General features: G+C 38.5%; 2 protein-coding genes across 2 annotated transcripts; both read left to right on the plus strand.

Annotated features, from left to right (window-relative positions):
* Positions 1-626: 626 nt before the first annotated feature.
* LOC108700686 (C-reactive protein-like) lies at positions 627-6,183 on the plus strand. The gene is made up of 3 exons (XM_018233858.2): positions 627-746; positions 3,425-3,483; positions 5,343-6,183. Exons 2-3 carry the CDS (start codon positions 3,429-3,431, stop codon positions 5,975-5,977), a joined length of 690 nt encoding a protein of 229 aa, XP_018089347.1. The 5' UTR covers positions 627-746; positions 3,425-3,428; the 3' UTR covers positions 5,978-6,183.
* An 8,072-nt stretch (positions 6,184-14,255) lies between these two features.
* On the plus strand, positions 14,256-19,846 carry MGC86526 (protein). The gene is given in 3 exon segments (NM_001094354.1): positions 14,256-14,363; positions 15,527-15,585; positions 17,318-19,846. Coding segments are annotated over 2 exon segments (765 nt in total). The 5' UTR covers positions 14,256-14,363; positions 15,527-15,530; the 3' UTR covers positions 18,028-19,846.
* Positions 19,847-20,360: the final 514 nt, after the last annotated feature.

The raw sequence follows: 20,360 nt of genomic DNA on the forward strand, positions 1-20,360 counted from the left end.
AGGGGCAAATTCATCAAGGGTCGAATTTCGAGGGGTTAAATCCCTCGAAATTCGACTAGGGAATAGAATCGAATAGAATCGAATAGACAATTTGGGCGAATTTACGCGCTGGCGAATAGTCGAATTGGCGAATATTTGCCAGGCGAATAGGCGCTCGATCGAATATTCGCTCGAAGGATTTTCATTCGATCGAATGCCTTTTTATTCGATCAAAAACTTGGAAAACAAGCCTATGGGACTTTCCCATAGGCTTTTAAAGCAATTCGGTAGGTTTTAGGTGGCGAAGTAGGCAGTCGAAGTATTTTTAAAACGATCCAATACTTCGACTATCGAATGGCGAATAGTCGATCTATTCGAATCATTCTACTCAGGGGAATTTACGCCAATTCGATAGTCGAGGAGCACAAAAATTCTAAGTTTTTTTACTTCGAATCCTTCACTCGAAGTTAGTGAATCGGCCCCTTACTGTACATGTAGTAAATGTTGTTCCTGTGCAACTACTTGCATTGTGTTCAACCCTTCATCACCATTCGAGCCTATTCCATCCAAAAACTAAACATTTCTGGAAAAAGGGGTGGTCACTAATGTTATCAGTCAAATCCCGGTTACATTTCCCATACGCAGAGGAGCACAGATCATCATCGGGAGCATCTGGTTTCCATACACTGGACTCTGGGATCCCAACAAGGCTACAGCTCTTCCTCGCTCATCATCCTGCTCATCAAACTCAACGGAGAATATACCAGGTACGTAGATCTTTCCCTTTCATTTAAATCTGTTTATCAGCTGATGATTCTGAGTGCTGCTTGTTACTGAATTCATTAGGAGATTGTCTGTGAATATCTATGATAAGAATTCAATGCTAAAAAGAGAAGAACTGCAGTGATAACGTGGAGGAGTCAAGGGTATGGGATCCAGAAAGTTATAATGCCTGGGGTCTGGGTTTGCTCAGCTAAGAAACCTTATCTAACTTGGAACATGTCAGAATCTAGTTTGCACCATCTTATTACATCGGACAGATTTCCTTTTTACATAGTAACATAGTAACATAGTAAGTAAGGTTGAAAAAAGTCACACGTCCATCAAGTTCAAGCTTTTTTTTTTTTTCTGTAATAGTAAAGCCATACATCATACTTGATTCCAGCTAAGATATAATTAATCTGTATTGGGTTTAATTAATGTTTAAAGGAAAACTATACCCCCAAAATGAATACTTAAGCAACAGATAGTTTATATCAAATTGAATGACATATTAAAGAATCTTACCAAACTGGAATATATATTTACATAAATCTTGCCCTTTTACATCTCTTGCCTTGAACCACCATTTCATGACTCTATCTGTGCTGCCTCAGAGATCACCTGACCAGAAATACTATAACACTAACTGGAACAGGAAGAAGTGAGGAAGCAAAAGGCAGAACTCTGTCTGTTAATTGGCTCATGTGACCTTACATGTGGTTTGTATGTGTGCACAGTGAATCGTACGATCCCAGGGGGCGGCCCTTATTTTTTAAAATGGCAATTTTCTATTTATGATTACCCAATGGCACATACTACTAAAAAAGTATATTATTATGATAATGGTTCATTTACATGAAGCAGGGTTTTACACATGAGCTGTTTTACTCAGTATCTTTTAATAGAGACCTACATTGTTTGGGGGGTATAGTTTTCCTTTAAATCATTTTTTAGTAGACTTAAGGTATGGAGATCCAAATTATAGAAAATATCCCTTATCCAGAAAACTCTGGGTCCCGAGCATTCTGGATAACAGGTCCCATACCTTTATTAAAGAGCAAAAAAATTGGTCAAAAAGTAATAACTGTTCATTTAAACCAAACAAGGCAGGGAAATGTATGACCAGCTTTTGGCTCTTTCTGCTTCTTTGAAACAGTATTTATGATCTTATGTCCCCAGGAACAGCAACTCCCAAAATACTTTTGCCTCTTCTTTTGTAGCTAGAAAGTAGAACTGCAAAGTACATTACTATGTAGATGCCTTGTGCATTGGATATATAACTGATAGATGATAGATAGATAGATAGATAGATAGATAGATAGATAGATAGATAGATAGATAGATAGATAGATAATAGATAGATAGATAGATAGATAGATAGATAGATAGATAGATAGATAGATAGATAGATAGATAGATAGATAGATAGATAATAGATAGATAGATAATAGATGATAGATAGATAGATAGATAGATAGATAGATAGATAGATAGATAGATAGATAGATAGATAGATAGATAGATAGATGATAAATAGATAGATAGATAGATAGATAGATAGATAGATAGATAGATAGATAGATAGATAGATAATAGATGATAAATAGATAGATAGATAGATAGATAGATAGATAGATAGATGATAGATAGATAGATAGATAGATAATAGATGATAAATAGATAGATAGATAGATAGATAGATAGATAGATAGATAGATAGATAGATAGATAGATAGATAGATAGATGATAGATAGATAGATAGATAGATAGATAGATGATAAATAGATAGATAGATAGATAGATAGATAGATAGATAGATAGATAGATAGATGATAGATAGATAGATAGATGATAGATAGATAGATAGATAGATAGATAGATAGATAGATAGATAGATAGATAGATAGATAGATAGATACATAGATACATAGATACATAGATAGATAGATGATAGATAGATAATAGATAGATAGATAGATAGATAGATAGATAGATAGATAGATAGATAGATAATAGATAGATAGATACATAGATACATAGATACATAGATAGATAGATGATAGATAGATAATAAATAGATGATAGATAGATAGATAGAAGATAGATAGATAGATAGATAGATAGATAGATAGATAGATAGATAGATAGATAGACACATGAAGGGAGGTGAAATGTGGCTTTACAAGGGCTGATAGAAAGCTTATGTTAGACATAGTTAAGTATATTCTGGAGTATAATATACCCCCTTCCCACCAACTACCTCCTATGGTTCCCTTTGACTTTAATGCAAAAGAGACATTTCAGTAAGATCAGTATAGAAAATGCATTCAGAGGAAAGCATGAACCCCAGGCATTCCAGTAATATCACTGCAGAAAAAGAATTTAGAGCACTGCAGTAATCCCACATGCCAGGGAGGTCACTTCTGTAGGGGAGAAGGATGGAGAAGTCAGAAGTCACCAAAGAGACTGGACAGAGGCAGCATGGAGGTTAATGCTTGTGGCCATGGAGGCAGCATTAGAGCAAAGAATCAATGAGAAGACCCTCTGCTGTGGATAGATACAACAAACACATACTAGGGGTTCTTCCAAACAGATGTCCATAATCCCGCATTCCTTGGGAGAGTGAGTTTTTTTATTGATATGAATTAAATACATTTTATATCCAATCTTTCTTTTTTTTAGGAACATGGAGGTGCGAGTCCTCTGCTTTTTACTCTTTGTAGGATCCATGGCAAAAGAAGGTAAATTTAATTAAAAAATGGCATAACATTTTGTTGTTTCAAAGCAAATGTGATTGGTTGCTATGGGTTACTAGAACTAGACCCTGTTATTTCATAACTCCCAATAATAATTTTCTTCTCAGGCTCTGCAGGCATATGCAGAAATGTTGGAAGATCCAACAGAACCAGAAGGGTCTTGTAGAAAGTCTGAAGGCCCCAAAGACTTCAAATGTTTTTGTCTTAGGAAATAGGAGGTGATGGAGGAAATGTTTTTATCCTAAAGTTATAGGACCACATGTAATCTGAATCAGAATGAGATTTGGGATACATGTTGCCTATCCTATTGTAAAATAGAGATTGAATAAAAATGAAGCCTCTGGTGTGAACAATGGGATGCTACTGAAAACAAGTTTTATCATGGTAATAGTACTAGAGAACAGCAGTTCATGGAATCTCTGTAGTACCCCAGTTCTTATTTTTGGAGTACTTTGTCCTTGTTCAGCCATGGCTGTTGACTTTAGGTTTGGGGCAAATACCCAAAAGGATGAGTAGTGACATGTGACTTGGGGGTCAGGGCAAAGACACAATAACATAGAGCACTGTTTTTAACAGTTCTGGCATTCACTCTGGCCTTCTAAGCTATCATGATTGCTTTAAAGGGGAACTATCATGAAAATTTAACACAAGCTTCAGAATGCTGAAGTAAGAAACTTTCTAAATACAGTTAATTAAAAATCCTGCATTGTTTCTGAAATAATCAAGTTTATCTTCCCTATCTGTCTCTCTGCATCTGTTTATCTTTATTCTGTCTTCATGCAGCAGTTGGGTGTCAGATATTCATTGACAGTTAGATCCAATATATCTTATAGGGGGGGGTCCTTTTGCCTAGAAGATGTATTAGAGTTCACTCTATTAAACTCACCAGACATCATGTCTCTCTACATGCAGAATTTGTGCAAAAGGCAGTAATTTTGTAGATTTTGTTTGTAATGGAATCAGTTATTTGAGTGAGCTCTAATTCATTTGCTAGGAAAGAAAGCCCCCTAATAAGATATATTGGATCTAACTGTCAATGAATATCTGACACCCAACTGCTGCATGAAGAGAGAATGAAGAGAAACAGATGCTGAGAGATAGATAGTTAATTTAGTATAGTATTTAGAACGTTTCTTATTTCAGCATGATTCAGCTTATATTAAATGTTCATTTTCACAATAGTTCCCCTTTAAAGGAGAAGGAAAGCCCCAGGGCGCAAAACCCCTCCCCCCTCCCGTGTATTGCCCCCCCTCCCTCCTCCCCCTGGCCTACCCCTCCCGCTGGGCAAATGCCCCTAACTTGTTACTCACCCCTCTGCGCAGGTCCTGTCCACGGAGGTCACAGTCGCCATCTTCTCCCACGCGCGTCTTCTTCCTGCTCTGATCGGCGTTTACTGGCGCATGCGCAGTAGGAACAGGTACCGGTACGGCTCTACTGCGCATGCGCCGAATGTCACGAAGTGAAATCGGAAAACTTCGTGACATTCGGCGCATGCGCAGTAGAGCCGTACCGGTACCTGTTCCTACTGCGCATGCGCCAGAAAACGCCGATCAGAGCAGGAAGAAGACGCGCGTGGGAGAAGATGGCGACTGCGAACTCCGTGGACAGGACCTGCGCAGAGGGGTGAGTAAAAAGTTAGGGGCATTTGCCCAGCGGGAGGGGTAGGCCAGGGGGGAGGAGGGAGGGGGGGCAATACACGGGAGGGGGGAGGGGTTTTGCGCCCTGGGGCTTTCCTTCTCCTTTAATCATGGCACTGGTAAGTAACTCAGGGGGAGAGGGGACTGGGGAGAGTCAAGATGTTCATTTTGATAAATTGTTTTCTTGATGCTGTTTTTTTTTTCTAGATATGGAGAGAAAGGTGTTCATCTTTCCCAGACAATCTATTTCAGATTATGTGGAGTTGACTCCACAGTTGACTGAGCCTTTGGACAAACTCACCGTCTGCTTGAGGACCTACACAGATCTAAGCAAAAGCCATGCTCTTTTTAGCTTGGACTTACCAGAGTCATGGGACCGCCACATGTTTGACATCTTCCAGGCCCCAATAGATTATACGAGACCCACACCATTCCATGCCTTCTTTGTCTATATAAATAATTCTCTGGCATACAGTAATGCACAGGCAGAAGTCCTGCACTGGAGGCACAGTTGTGTGACCTGGGACTCTGACACCGGAGTTCTACAGCTTTGGGTTAATGGAAAAGTCTACCCTCAAAGAGTACTTCAGAAAGGCTCTTCTATTGATCTCCAAAAAGGCATTTCCCTGGGTCAGATGAGGAGAAATTATGGGACTGGGTGGGAGCCAGAGTCTTCATTTCAAGGAGAAATAAGTGATGTCCACATGTGGAATGAGGTTTTGCCTCCTGAGACCATAAGGCAGGTTCTGATAAATAATAGGTACATCAATGGGAATGTCATTAGCTGGAGGTCTCTGAATTACACTCTTAATGGAGATGTGATTGTCCAACCCAAAGTCTAATGTCGAAATGGCAGTGAATCATCTCACTCTTACAGTCATTGCTAATAGAGAATATCAGAGTAACCCATGTGAGTTGAAATATAATGAGATTGTGTTGTTGTTATAGTGAAGCGCACACTAGTGTCTAATGTGAAAAAATAGGGTTTTTATTAAAAATGTATTCTGTTAAGAAGATATCTGTAATTAAAAGTACTTTTACATCTGAACCCACCTCCTTGATTCTTTAGAGCAACTATGGGAAGAGGTAATAAATAGTGATGGGCGAATAAATTGCCTGGCACGAATTTCCGTGTTTCGCCGCCAGCGAATAAATTCGCGAATCTCCCGCAAAAATTCACCGGTGAAAATTCGCCGGCGTCAGTTTCCGGTTTTCACGATTTTTTGGGGAAAACGTTCAAATTGCTCAGTTTTTTCGTGAAAACGTTCGAATTGCTCATTTTTCATGCAAACGTTCGAACTGCTAAATTTTTTTGTGAAATCGTTCTAAATGCTTGATTTTTTTTTTTTGTGAAAACTTTAGAATTGCTCGATTTTAGTGAAAACGTTCCAATTGCTCGTTTTTTTCAGCGAAAACATTCCAATAGCTCGATTTTTTTGTGAAAACTTTCGAATTGCACGATTTTTTCCATAAAAAATTTCAAATTTCACGATTTTTTTCATGAAAATGTTCGAATTTTTCTATTTTTTTCATGAACTTTCCAATTTCAATTGTTTTTGCGAATTTTTCATCATTTGCGAATTTTGCACGAAATTCATGAATTTTTCGGTGAAGCGAAACGGGAGAAATTCGCCCATCACTAGTAATAAAATTAGCTTTCCTAGATACACCATTTTTATAATAAAACCCTCTTTGTCTATAAAGCCATCTGTAATTACAGAGGGAGTTAGTAAAGGTTGAAACAAATGAATGAACTGTTTTTTATCATAAAAACAAAGAACGAAAAGTAGATCACCACCAAAAATCTGTTTCTTTTATAAAATAAAAAATGTGGAAGAAAACGTAAAATTCTACCTAGCAAGCTATAATAAATGAATGGGAAATGATCAATGGTTTTAAAGTTACTTGTAAATATATTGGGTTTGGTTTCAGGTTAACCCTAACACTATTAGCCCTATTATTAACTGTTGAGCATTACAAATTGTTAATCAAATAGACCTAAACTGCCATATGCTCCATCACCCTAACAATTTTACCCTTGTTACAACCTAATGTCATGGCCCTTGTTCAGTTAAAGGAGAATTAAATGCTAAAAATTAATATGGCTAAAAATGGCATATTTTATATAGTGAACTTATTGCACGAGGCTAAAGTTTGAGCTTGTCAATAGCAGCAATGATCCAGGACTTCAAACTTGTCACAGGGGGTCACCATCTTGGAAAGTGTCTGTGACACTCACATGCTCAGTGGGCTCTGATTGGCTGTTGAGAAGCTAAGCTTAGGGCTCGTCACTAATTATCCAGCAGAAAATGAGCTTCCCTGGCTGTAATATAAGCTGATGCTACAGGTTTGCTGATTATTAAATTCTGATGCTAATTGCACTGGTTTCTGTGCTGCCATGTAGTAATTATCTGTATTAATTACTAATCAGCCTTATAGTGTGACATTTCTATTCTATGTGTACTGTATATTGTGAGTGGCTCCCTAAGCTCAGTAAGTGACAGCAGCACAGAGCATGTGCAGTGAATCAGCAGAAAAGAAGATGGGGAGCTACTGGGGCATCTTTGGATACACAGATCTTTACTGCTAAAGGGCTGTGGTTGCCTTGGGCTGGTACAGAAGCACAAAACATAATGTACAACATTACTTCTTTAGTTAAGCTTTAGTTCTCCTTTAACAATGGACACTATATAGTTACATAAAAAACAGGTTTGTTTAGTTCATCCCAACTCCACTAAGAGGATCACATAGCACAGTGTTCTTTCCATGTTCCGCAGGCTAATCATATTTGGCGTCCTGTATAATAAAACCCTCCTTACCTGTATGCTAGAGACAATCCAAAGAGATCCCAACTGTATCACTTAGCTCAAACACGCCAAAGGTCATCACATACCGATCGCTGACCCTTAGGGCAGAGACACACGGTCAGATTCGGGGGGATTAGTCGACCATCGACAAATCTCCTCTTCTTCGTGGCGACTAATCTCCCTGAACTGCCTCCCGCCGGCTAGAATGTAAATCACCAGTGGGATGGCAATCGGTGCGCTTCATTTTCTGAAGTTCCCTCACGAGGAAACTTCGGGTGACTTCGGAAAACTAAACGCTCTGAGTGCCATTCTAGTCGTTGGGAGGCAGTTCAGGGAGATTAGTCGCCCGAAGAAGAGGCGATTTGTCAATGGGCGACTAATCCCCCCGAAGCTGAGCGTGTGTCTCTGCCCTTATTGCATCGGCTCACTAAAATGATAATCCCAGCAAATTTTTTAGAACATTTTGGATATTGGATTACCACGTTTATATTTCATAACAAAACCAACTCCTTTGCCTGAATAAATGTTTCCTGGATCCTTTTGCCATAAGGGATAAAAAAAACCCATGTGACTTGTAGAACAAACATATTTATCAATGTACTACCATATTAAGAGAATTATATCAAACCTTAGAATAGCCATTACCAATAAAAAAAAAAGTTCATATTCGTTGTGTCTTGTTTTTTCCTTTCCAGGAACCATTATCCTTCCTGAGGAAAACCCTTTGCGACCCCTGATAGAGCAACATCCTATTTTTTTTAGCATTGTAGTTATACTAAGGGGGTTATTTACTAAACTCCGAATGCAAAAATCATGAAAGATTTGTGATATTTTTTATACAAAATCAGACTTTTAAAAAAGCACGAGTTTTTCAGAATTCATTAAATCCTGATGGAAAAGTCTGAATCTGAAAATCCGGCATCTCAGACCTGTCAAGGTTGCATATAAGTCAATGGGAGAAGTCCCAACGATTTTTTGATGTGCGCTGGGTTTCTTGTACACTGAAGTTTTCAGATGAAAATTCCAAAAAAATTGTGAAATTGTGAAATCAGATGGAAATTTTTTTAAAAATCGTGAAAATCTGATTTAAATTTTCAGGAAAATGTAATAATAAATAAGCGTAAAAATAACCCAAGCAGATTTGATTGGAGTTTGTAGCAGAAAATATTGAGATACATTTGGACTTTGATAAATAACCCCCTATGTGTTGCCAGCTCCACCCCATATGCTAAAGTTTTCTAGGAGAGGTATTTGCAAACTCCCGTGTACATTTTTACCGTATTTATCAATAAATTCACACTAGTATGGGAAAAGACTCGATAAAATCGTAAATAAAAAAATCTGTACTGTACGTTTGTTTTCTGATTTGATGCACGAAAACTCTGGGGTTTTTTTAGATTATCACCAAAAAACCAATACATTTTCAGGTTATAGTACAAAACCCAGTGCAGATCATGATAAATTCCAATTAAAAACAGGAGATCTGCCATTGACGTCTACATGACCTCGGCAGGTTTGAGATGGAGCATTTTTTTATTCGGAATTTGAACAGCCTCTGGGTTTAAAGAATCTCAACAGACTGGAGGGTTTTTTTTCTACTAAAAATGGTTTTCCCTTTTAACCAGAAAAAAAATCTGACTTTAATAAATAACGCCCCACGAGACAAAGGAAATGCAACTTTTGTGCAGGCCCTGCTTAGCTTATATGAATAAATATAGTGTTATAGCTTGAGCTATTGTGGCTAATCTATTGGCAATAAACTGCTTCGGTAGCTTCCCTTCTCCTTTAACATGAGCTCAATAAATATGGCAACAAACACAATTTGACTTGTAGAACAAATGAATGATATTAAATTACATTTTTTAAAGACATCGTGATTATATTTCAGCACTAATTATTTAGTATGCAATGTAGAAACAGGGTTAATCTTCTTTCCAATGAAATGTTATATAACAATATTAACAGAAAAACTGTATTTGTCGCTTTAGTGCTACTGATTTCATGTGTTGCTGGTATTTTTTTCCTGCCCAGTAGGGGGAGACATTTCTTTATCACACCCGGTTTTCAGAATGGCTGTAGTGATCAATATTGCCTGCTTGGTTATCCAAATTAGGAAAGATGGGCAGGACTCTGCTAAATTGATGTGGAACTTGGCCAATTACCAACATCAGCCCCACCCTCATGATGTCACCTCTCTGCTCCTGTGACATCACAACCCCACACCATTATATAAGCACCTGCCTCCCTGCCCCGATTTCCCCACAAAGAAAAAGGTGGCAACACTACATCTACAAATAATCAACTCTGCAGAAAGCCTCTGCTATAGCTTTGCCCTTACTCCTGATTCAATTGTGTGCCAACTGCCAAGGGTATGACCTCTATCATGCTGCCTGCTACTATAATAACTGCCAGTTTTATAATTTAATTCTTGTTATAGTCACTCACCAATGTATTCATTTGTATTCCATCACATCAGATGAGGCCATCACAGATTGAATAACACAGGGGTCCCCAACCGCCGGGCCGCGGACAGTCCTGAACTGGGCTGCCAATCAATTAACACGGCACGCGAATTGGATGTTGGCGTGCCCAAATTGGACGCCGACCCCTCCAACCCCCTCTGACCCCTCCCTGACCCCTCTGACCTCCTCCCGAGCCCTTCCCGATCTCCTCCGACCCCTCCCAACCCCCTCTGACCCCTCCCTCTGACATTTTTAAAGAGATGCCAATATTTGTTCCTTAAAAGAAAACTCCACGCCAAACAATGTAGACTATAAAAATATATATTGCATAAAACAGCTCATATGCAAAACCCTGCTTCATCTTGCTTGTCAAAAAAATAGACTTTTTTAGTAGTATGTGTCATTGGATGACCTTAAATAGTAAATAGCCATTTTAGGTAGTAAGGGCTGCTCACAGGGACATATACCAGATTTGCAGCAATGTATAAAATGCCAATTTATCTTTTAACACTAGAGGGGAGTGTAGGATTACATTCACAAATTATTGCGATCAGTACTGATGTTGCATAGACATTAATGACGAATGCTGCTCCAAAACAGAATGGACAAGACAGGACAGGTATCCCTGATCCCTCTACATCAGTGATCCCCAACCAGTAGCTTGTGAGTAACATGTTGCTCTCCAACCCCTTGTATGTTGCTCCCAGTGTCCTCAAAGCAGGTGATTATTTTTGAATAAGTTTTGATTTACAAGTTTTGGTTGTATAAAAAACAGGTGTACTGCCAAATAGACCCTCAATGTAGGTTGACAATCCACATAGGGGCTTCCAAATGGCCAATCACAGCCCTTATTTAGCACCCCAAGAACATTTTTCATGCTTGTGTTGCTCCCCAACTCCTTTTACTTCTGAATGTTGCTCACGGGTTCAAAAGGTTGGGGATCCCTGCTCTACATGCACAGAGGGACTATGGCCTAGAGCAGTGTATAGCAGAACTAAAAGAATCAGCATATGGATGCCAGGCTGCAGTGGGGGTGCTTAGCTGTTGATGCCATGCTCTCCCTGTCCTTTGCCCTCTCTGTGTTGACAACCTTTCTCTATACCACACTCTATACCACTAAGCAGAACATGTATATTAAAATAAACACAGCATTTTGGAAATAAAAAGGTAAATGGTGACTCAACAGAACCTGGTCATACAAAAGTGAAAGTGGCTTACATTTTTTGTTTAGTGCAACAACTAAGCAATAAATATTCCTTGGTTATAATAATAGGCAAACACGTGTTCAGCGTACGTTCATAAAGGGGAGCATGATGTTGTCTAATCCTAGCAAGAACGCAGTGGTTTGTATGACAAGTAGTGATCAGCGAATTGCGAATTTTGCAAATTTCGGCAAAAAAATCAGTGGGAAAATCACGAAAAAATCGTGCAATTCGGACATTTTCACAAAAAAATCTTGAAAATCTGACATTTTCACGAACAGTCGTGGGAATAGGAAATTGACGCCTGCCTCCAAGCTGACACTGACATTAAAGTCAATGGGCGTCCGAATAGTGTTGACGCGTGCCGATTTTCGTCCAAAAATTTTTGATTTTTATTCGCCCATCACTAATGACAATACCAATTTCCTCAAAAATATCAATTTCTAAATCATACAGTACCATGTGTACCATTTAATGTTACTCTTCCCCTCTAAGAGTAATCAGTAGTTTTCTTTTGCTGTTTTTTTTTTCACTTTTGGCACTGAAGTTTCTAACTGTATTTTCTTGTTTTTTCCCCCCACAAAATCCTTCTCTCTAGATTATCTTGTTGATAAAAGATAAAAGATACCTTTTTGGAGGGGTGAACGCAGTCCATTTATTGGGACATACAGGTGAAAACCTGACGCGTTTCGTGCCTGTTGGCCTGAACATTTCGGACCTCTTTGGTCCTTTATCAAGCTGCCGGTGAAAGGGTTAAACAGTTATTAAAAACTGGTTGGATTTGAAGGTTGGCAACTTTAATAATTAAAGAATATGAATTAAATCCTCTAATATAAATATGGCATTTCATTGGGATTTAATAATTGGGTTTTAATTGGGTTTTAATTCCTATTTTTGCTCAGTTTTATTTTCTAGTGGCCACCAAATAATCTACAAGTGGAGCGATACAGTTACAGTAAGTCAGCTCCTTTGTAATAAATAAAATACTGATTAAGGTACATGTTATATGAAATATTTAAGAACTATGGTGGAACCCTGCTGTATGTATTTTTAATATAATCTATTCAATTGTATTCTAACCACTAGAGGGCACTGTGAATTGGATATTTAAAGTTGTTGATGATTTTCATCCAGAATCCGCAGAAAATGCAGCACTCCCAAGTGATAATATTAAAACTGCCTTTATTTCATATCTGGCACAGCAACATTTCAAATCTATAGCAAGAATCAAAAAATTGTGAGTAATGTCTCCAAAATAATAAACAGAAATATAATTAAAAGTTCAATCCATTTATTGGGACATACAGGTGAAAACCTGACGCGTTTCGTGCCTGTTGGCCCGAACGTTTCGGACCTCTTTGGTCCTTTATCAAGCAGCCGGTGATAGGGTTAAACAGTTATTAAAAACTGGTTGGATTTGAAGGTTGGGAACTTTAATAATTAAAGAATATGAATTAAATCCTCTAATATAAATATGGCATTTTAATTGGGTTTTAATAATTAGGTTTTAATCGCTATTTTTGCTAAGTTTTATTTTCTAGTGGCCACCAAATAATCTACAAGTGGAGCGATACAGTTACAGTAAGTCAGCTCCTTTGTAATAAATAAAATATTGATTAAGGTACATATATATATATATATATATATATATATATATATATATATATGTATATATATATATATATATATATATATATATATATATATATATATATATATATATATATATATATATATATATATATGAAATATTAAGAACTATGGTGGAACCCTGCTGTATGTATTTTTAATATAATCTATTCAATTGTATTCTAACCACTAGAGGGCACTGTGAATTGGATATTTAAGGAAGTCGTTGATGATGATGAAGGACCAGAGAGGTCTGAAAGGTTTTTAAACCTTTGGTCACTCATTTTGTTTGACTTGGGGGGGAGGTTCTGGCCACTGATGTTTTTTTTTAACTTGGGGGAGCCACCACCAAGGTTTTTTTTAGTTGTACTGGCCACCAATGGACTTGTAGGCTTATTTATTTAAATTTACCAGGCTGTATACGGTACAGTCCTCCTTTTATCTCATGCATAGGAGCTCCGTTTTGTCTCAGACACAGTTATTTGCTCCCCGTTCCTCTTCCATTGACTGACAGCTATTTACCCTTGAGTACATTTCCCAAGTCTCAGTGACAACAAGATGAACCATAACCAGTGGGACAAGCCATTGAACTCATGTTTTATTCTTTAAAGAAATTGGTCTCTTAGGTTCTCCAGTCCTTTATATCTAATGGGTCCAGGCTTTGCACTCTCATCTGTGGACTTGTAAAGTCGCGGATAACACACCCTATGCTTGTGCTGAAAGATTTGTGAGGGGTTGTGGTGTTTTTAGTTATTTAAATATATTTTAGTAACATGATTATGGAAAAAAATTGTTTACTGTTTTTGGGCAGTTATTGCTTTTGAAAAGATAACAATACAGCCACTATCTACTTATTACAGCATTGAGCCTTGTTCTTATCTCTAACTGCCACCCAGTCCAGCTGGCACGTTTGTCCCAAGTAAGTGATAACACCTTTACATTATGTAACTTGTACTCCAAGTTGTACTCTCTGCTCAGTATATTTTTTCCAGACGACTAGTACTTACATTCTGCTGAATACTCCTATGGACTGGACGATTGCATTCTGCTAGTGATTCCTATGAACTGTGCTCCTGTACATTCTCTAAGTCTGTCATTGCAAATACTCCAAGGGACATATTAATAAAGGTATGTAAAAAGAAATTGGTATAACACCAAACATCGCTAAAATATTCTATGTAAAATCTTATGTAGTTGTTTGAATTTATACCTATAATGTCCCGTGATTGTATCAAGGAACACTGCAGGCTGCGTTATACAGGGAACTCTGAGTATCACTCATGTATTATAAGGGATAATGTACCCCCTACTGTAAATGATAAGGATATTAGAAGTCACTGAGGGGTTGTTCTGTGACCATATAAAGGCACAAGGCTGCAGGCTGAGTTATACAGGGAACTCTGAGTATCACTCATGTATTATAAGGGATAATGTACCCCCTACTGTAAATGATAAGGATATTAGAAGTCACTGAGGAGTTCTGTGACTATATAAAGACACAAGGCTGCAGGCTGAGTTATACAGGGAACTCTGAGTATCACTCATGTATTATAAGGGATAATGTACCCCCTACTGTAAATGATAAGGATATTAGAAGTCACTGAGGGGTTGTTCTGTGACCATATAAAGGCACAAGGCTGCAGGCTGAGTTATACAGGGAACTCTGAGTATCACTCATGTATTATAAGGGATAATGTACCCCCTACTGTAAATGATAAGGATATTAGAAGTCACTGAGGGGTTGTTCTGTGACCATATAAAGGCACAAGGCTGCAGGCTGAGTTATACAGGGAACTCTGAGTATCACTCATGTATTATAAGGGATAATGTACCCCCTACTGTAAATGATAAGGATATTAGAAGTCACTGAGGGGTTGTTCTGTGACCATATAAAGGCACAAGGCTACTTCTGATATCTGATTCTGATATTTTTAAGCTCGGGAATAATAATTTGTAAGAGATAGAAGTGGCATTACTAAACATTTCTTATATAGGGAATAACCTACAGGTACTCCTATGCGTGTACAAATATACAGTAGTTATAGCTCTTGTGCATCATAGTAGTGTGTATTCATATTTGTGTCTTCCCAGAATTTGCAAATTCAGTAGAACCCCAATTTGACACATTTTTGCAAAGGAAAAAAAAAAAGTGGTCTGCGTGTTGTAACAATGAATTGCAGCACCAGACCCCTGAAATATCAACGGTTTCTAGAATGTGCACGTGCTAATTATTACAGCTTATTTGAGGGACATGGCATTAAATTCATTAAGTGAATCGTTCTTTTATTCAGGAACATGGAGATGCGGGTCCTTTGCCTGTTGCTCATTGCTGGATCCATGGCACAAGAAGGTAAATAAAGAACAGTAAATCCAACCAGTTAAAAACACAAAGGTGTATGATCTGGTGTTTGAAGCAAATATCTCACTGGTTGATTTTGGATACAAGATCCAGGAATTGTCAGATGGGGGGTCCACTTCTCCCATTCCCTGCATGTCCAATGTACCACCCATCCTTGTATTTCCCCCTCCTCCTGAAAACCTGTGACGTTTGTTCTGGCAGGGATCAGACCTGATTCAGTGGGACCCCTGAGGGCTGAGGCTCACCAGGTGTCCAGCTGGACCAATCCAACCCTGGGCAAACTTAGGGGGTTATTTATTAAGGTGCGATGTTTTCGCATCGTCCTTTTTTGACACAGTTAAAAAAGACACGCTTTTTCTGCTATTTATTATGCCCTGAATCTGTTCCAAGTCCGAATCCAAAAATACTCCATCTAAAACCTGCCGAATTCATGTAAAAGGCAATGGCAGATGTCCCCTTAACCAATTGAAGATGTTTTAACCCTCATTAAATGTTCAAAATTTTCGAGTCTTGACACGGTTACTCATGGTTTTCTAGCATCAAACGTGAAAAATTTGGGCGTTTTCCGTGACAATCTTAAAAAGTTGCTTTTTGTTCTCGAACGGATTTTTTTCGAATTTATTTATTTATGAAAGAAGGGCAACTCGTGGATTCTAGTTTGGTCGGACTTTTTTTATTTAAAAATTTTGATAAATAACCGCCTTAGAGTCTCTTATCACATTATGCCCTTTGTGCTTTATGCTTTTTGTTGCTAGACGTGTATGGGAAATCATGATGGGTAGTGATGGGCGAATTTATTTGCCAGGCGCGAATTTGCGGCGAATTTGCGCGATTCGCCGCCAGCGCATAAATTCGCAAAACGCCCGGGCGCCGGCGTCAAAAACGGGCGCCGGCGTCAAAAACGAGACGCCGGCGACGTTTCGCGAATTTTTCGCTGTTTCACGAATTTCGCGCGAAATTCGCAAATTTTTCGGCGCAAAATCACCCATCACTAATGATGGGTTCAGAAATGTTGGCAGAACAAGAGAAATACAATAAGGCCCCTGGTACATAAGGACTAGGGCTGCCACCTTTCTTCTGGTTCAACTCTGGACTGGGGGGCGGGATAGTGACGTTGTGGGGGTGGGACCGTGACATCACTGGGGCGGGACTGTGATGTCACGGGGTGGGTTGTCAGGGGGCGGGATATGACGTGGCAATTGATGATTGGCCGATCACCATGTCAATTACAGGGAATCCTGCCCAGTTTTCCTAATTTGGAAAACCAGGCAGGCAATTTTGACCCGGGCAGCCCTTCAAAAAATCAGGCTGTCTGGGTCAAAACCGGACTAATAGGGGGCAATACTCGCCCTGTCCAGCTGTCACCACTCCTAATTCTATTGAATGGGCAGTGCCCTGTTAAACATACAGAGCAGATAACAGGTGGAACTTGGCACTGTGATGCTAAAGTGACGTCCACCAGTCAATAAATAGTACGTGGGTCCACCCCAATGTGAAATTGTCATTGACAATGGCTAGACTGGGAGCAGAACTGGCCAACCACTGCCTTGACCAGTTGGTAAGCACCGGTGCTAAAGGTTAAATAAAGGTGAGTTATCCCTATAACAAATTATAAACTGAAAAATAGGCCAAAATAAAACTCCTTTTGCTATTTGTAAATTGCTTATTTATGCAAACATATAATGTTTTTTTTTCCCACACAAACTTCTTTCCTTCTCTTTAGACATGGACAGAAATGTCTTCTTCTTCTCAAAAAAGTCTGACGCTGATTATGTGGTTCTGACCCCAATGGTGGCTGAGCCTTTAAATAAACTCACCGTTTGCTCGAGGAGCTACACAGGAGGCGGAACATATACCCTTCTTAACGTGGGCACACCAGAGTTACGGATCAGCGATATGTTTGTTATTTACCTAACCACATCTGGTTATAACCAAATATCACCATATTTTACTACTACTATCATTGCAAACAACTCATGGGTATCCATGACAGCAAAGGCAGATGTTCTGGACTGGATGCACATCTGTATGACCTTCGACTCTAACACTAGAGTTCTACAGCTTTGGGTTAATGGAAAAGTCTACCCTCGCACGGTCCTGCAGAAAGGCTCTTCTATTGATCTACATCACAGTATTGTCCTGGGTCAGAAACAGCGAAAAACAAGGGCCTCCAATACACGCAATTATGTGTATCAATGGGATACTGGCTCTCTCTTTCAAGGGGAAATAAGTGATGTCCATATGTGGAATGAGGTTTTATCTCCTGAGACCATAAGGAAGGTTCTGCTAAATGATAGGGATATAAACGGCAATGTCATTAGCTGGAGGTCTCTGAACTACACTATTATAGGAGATGTGATTGTCCAACCCAAACTCCAGTGTAGATATGGCAGTGAGTCTGGCAGCTCATACAGTCAGTGCTCTATGGATTAATGCAGGGGGTCCCCAACATTTTTTACTCAGAAGCCACACTCAATAGTAAAAAGAGTTGGAGAGCAACATAAGCAGTGGCATAACTAGTTATTACTAAGCCCCACAGCAAATTCTTTTTCAGGCCCCCGAGGTTGACCTGTTTCACCAATATTGATTGAAATATGACATAAGTTAGGGCCTCATGGGGCCCCTATACCTGCAGTCACAGGGTCTGCTTCCTCTATAGTTACGCCCCTGAACATAAGCAACATAAAGGTTCATGTGGTGCCAAATAAGGGCTGTGATTGGCTATTTGGTAGCCCCTTTGAGGACTGGCAGCCTACAGGAGTTTCTATTTGGCAGGATATCTGGTTTTTATTCAACCAAAACTTGCCTCCAAGTCTGGAATTCAAAAATAATCACCTGCTTTGAGGCCACTGGGAGCAACAGCCAAGGGTTTGGTGTGTTTTGTGACCCCAGTGGACGGCAGGTGACAAACCCAAAGAAATATCCCCATTAATTCCTATGCAAATTGCCTGTACCCTCAGATGCACTAGCAGGTAAGGTCATTATCAATAGATAATACAATAGAGCACATTTTCCATCAATAATCGCTTAATTGTACAATAATTCTTTAATCGTTCCTTCTTTTATCAATTATCATCTCTTTAAGGGATCGTTGACCTTTAAATTAAGGGGCAGGTTTATCAAGGGTCGAAGTGAAAATTTTCGAATTTCAAATTTCGAATTGGAATTTTAAATTGGAATTTCGAATTCAAATTTTGAATTAAAATTTTCAAATTTTTTTATGGCCAAAACGGTCACATTTTTACAAGGAGTTGTTAAAATTCAATTTTAAATTTTTTAAAAATTCAAATTCAATTTTCTAAATTTATCATACACTGGCCATTTAAGAACTCGAGAAATTCAACTATTCGCCACCTTAAACCTTGCTTTTTTTAGCCTATGGGGGACGTCCTGGGATCAATTTGGAGTTGTTTGCTGCCTTCCTGAAAATCTAGTTGTTTTCGATAAAAAAACTCAAATCGAATTTGATTCGAATTTGATTTAAATTTGATTCGAATTTGATTCAAATTTGATTCATTTGGGTCGATCCTATTCACCCGAGTACAAAAAATTAGATTTATAGATAAATTGCAGTTGGTAGAATTACGTGTTCATGGGAGTTCATCAAGTTCATGGTTCATGAACTCCAAATTGGACCCTTGATAAATTTGCCCCTTACTGTCAGTATGACGCAGAGAGTGATATTCTGAGACAATCTGCATTTTTTTTATTTTTTGTGGGTTTTTATTTTTTAGTTATTTAGCTTTTTATTCAGCAGCTCTCCAGTTTGCAATTTCGGCAATCTGGTTGCTAGGGTCTGAATTACCCTAGCAACCATGCATTGATTTGAAAAAGAGACTGGAATAAGAATAGGAGATGCCTGAAGTGAAAGATGAGTAATAAAAAGAAGCAATAACAATAAATGTGTAGCCTTATAGAGCATTTGTTTGTTTAGATTCAACTATAAAAAATAAGCAATGAAGGCCAAATAAAAAGTTGCTTAGAATTGACCATTCTGTAACATTTTACGTTACCTTAAAGGTGAACCACCCGTTTAAGTTAGTGTAGAGCTTTCTGGTTATATTTAACACTTTTTTGTTCATCTGGACTGACACCTGACCCCTGTACAAAATGTTATGATAATGTGTGTTTCTTTATTATGCTTTACACCTTTGTTAATCTTTATTGTATCCACACAATGACATGATATATGGCCATATTAAGGGAATAATAACAATATGCTTATTTGCCAATAAAATAGCAATAAATGAAAGCTCTGAGTGCTGAGAGCAGTGATTTATTTAGCTCATTTTTATCTTGCTTTTGTCTCTTTCATGAGTAAAATGTTGGAATATTGTGGGTTCCATTGTATTTGCAGTTCCTGCTCCACAACATCTCGTCTACTGTACTGGCTTCACCAACATTGCTATGGAAAATGTATTTGGTCCCCACTCCTTGTATGCAAGACCACAATCCTTTCCAGCTCCATGTCAGGGGACTATAACACAACAGGAGGGTTATGGGACATCATAGGCATATCGTACACTTTGTTCAGAGAGACCGGGGAAAGAAAGCAAACAATATGTTATCATATATTGGCCCCTAAAAGTTTTCCCATAAATACAAAGAGAAAATAAAAGCTGTAGGTACTGTATATTAACTGAGCAAAAGAACAGCGCTGGATATTAGTAAGTACAACAGGCAGTTTGTGTTCTCTAGAACGATAATATACAGTCATTTCCAGCTACTTTTTGTTCTTGAGTCAGTGTTGCGAGTGCAACACTCGC

This window comes from Xenopus laevis, chromosome 8S, assembly GCF_017654675.1.
Source record: "Xenopus laevis strain J_2021 chromosome 8S, Xenopus_laevis_v10.1, whole genome shotgun sequence".
NCBI lineage: Eukaryota > Metazoa > Chordata > Amphibia > Anura > Pipidae > Xenopus > Xenopus laevis.

Coding starts and splice junctions, on each gene's coding strand:
- LOC108700686 (XM_018233858.2), top strand. CDS start 3,429: ATGGAGGTGCGAGTCCTCTGCTTTTTACTCTTTGTAGGATCCATGGCA. Junction 3,484..5,342: donor AGGATCCATGGCAAAAGAAG/GTAAATTTAATT, acceptor TTTTTTTTCTAG/ATATGGAGAGAAAGGTGTTC.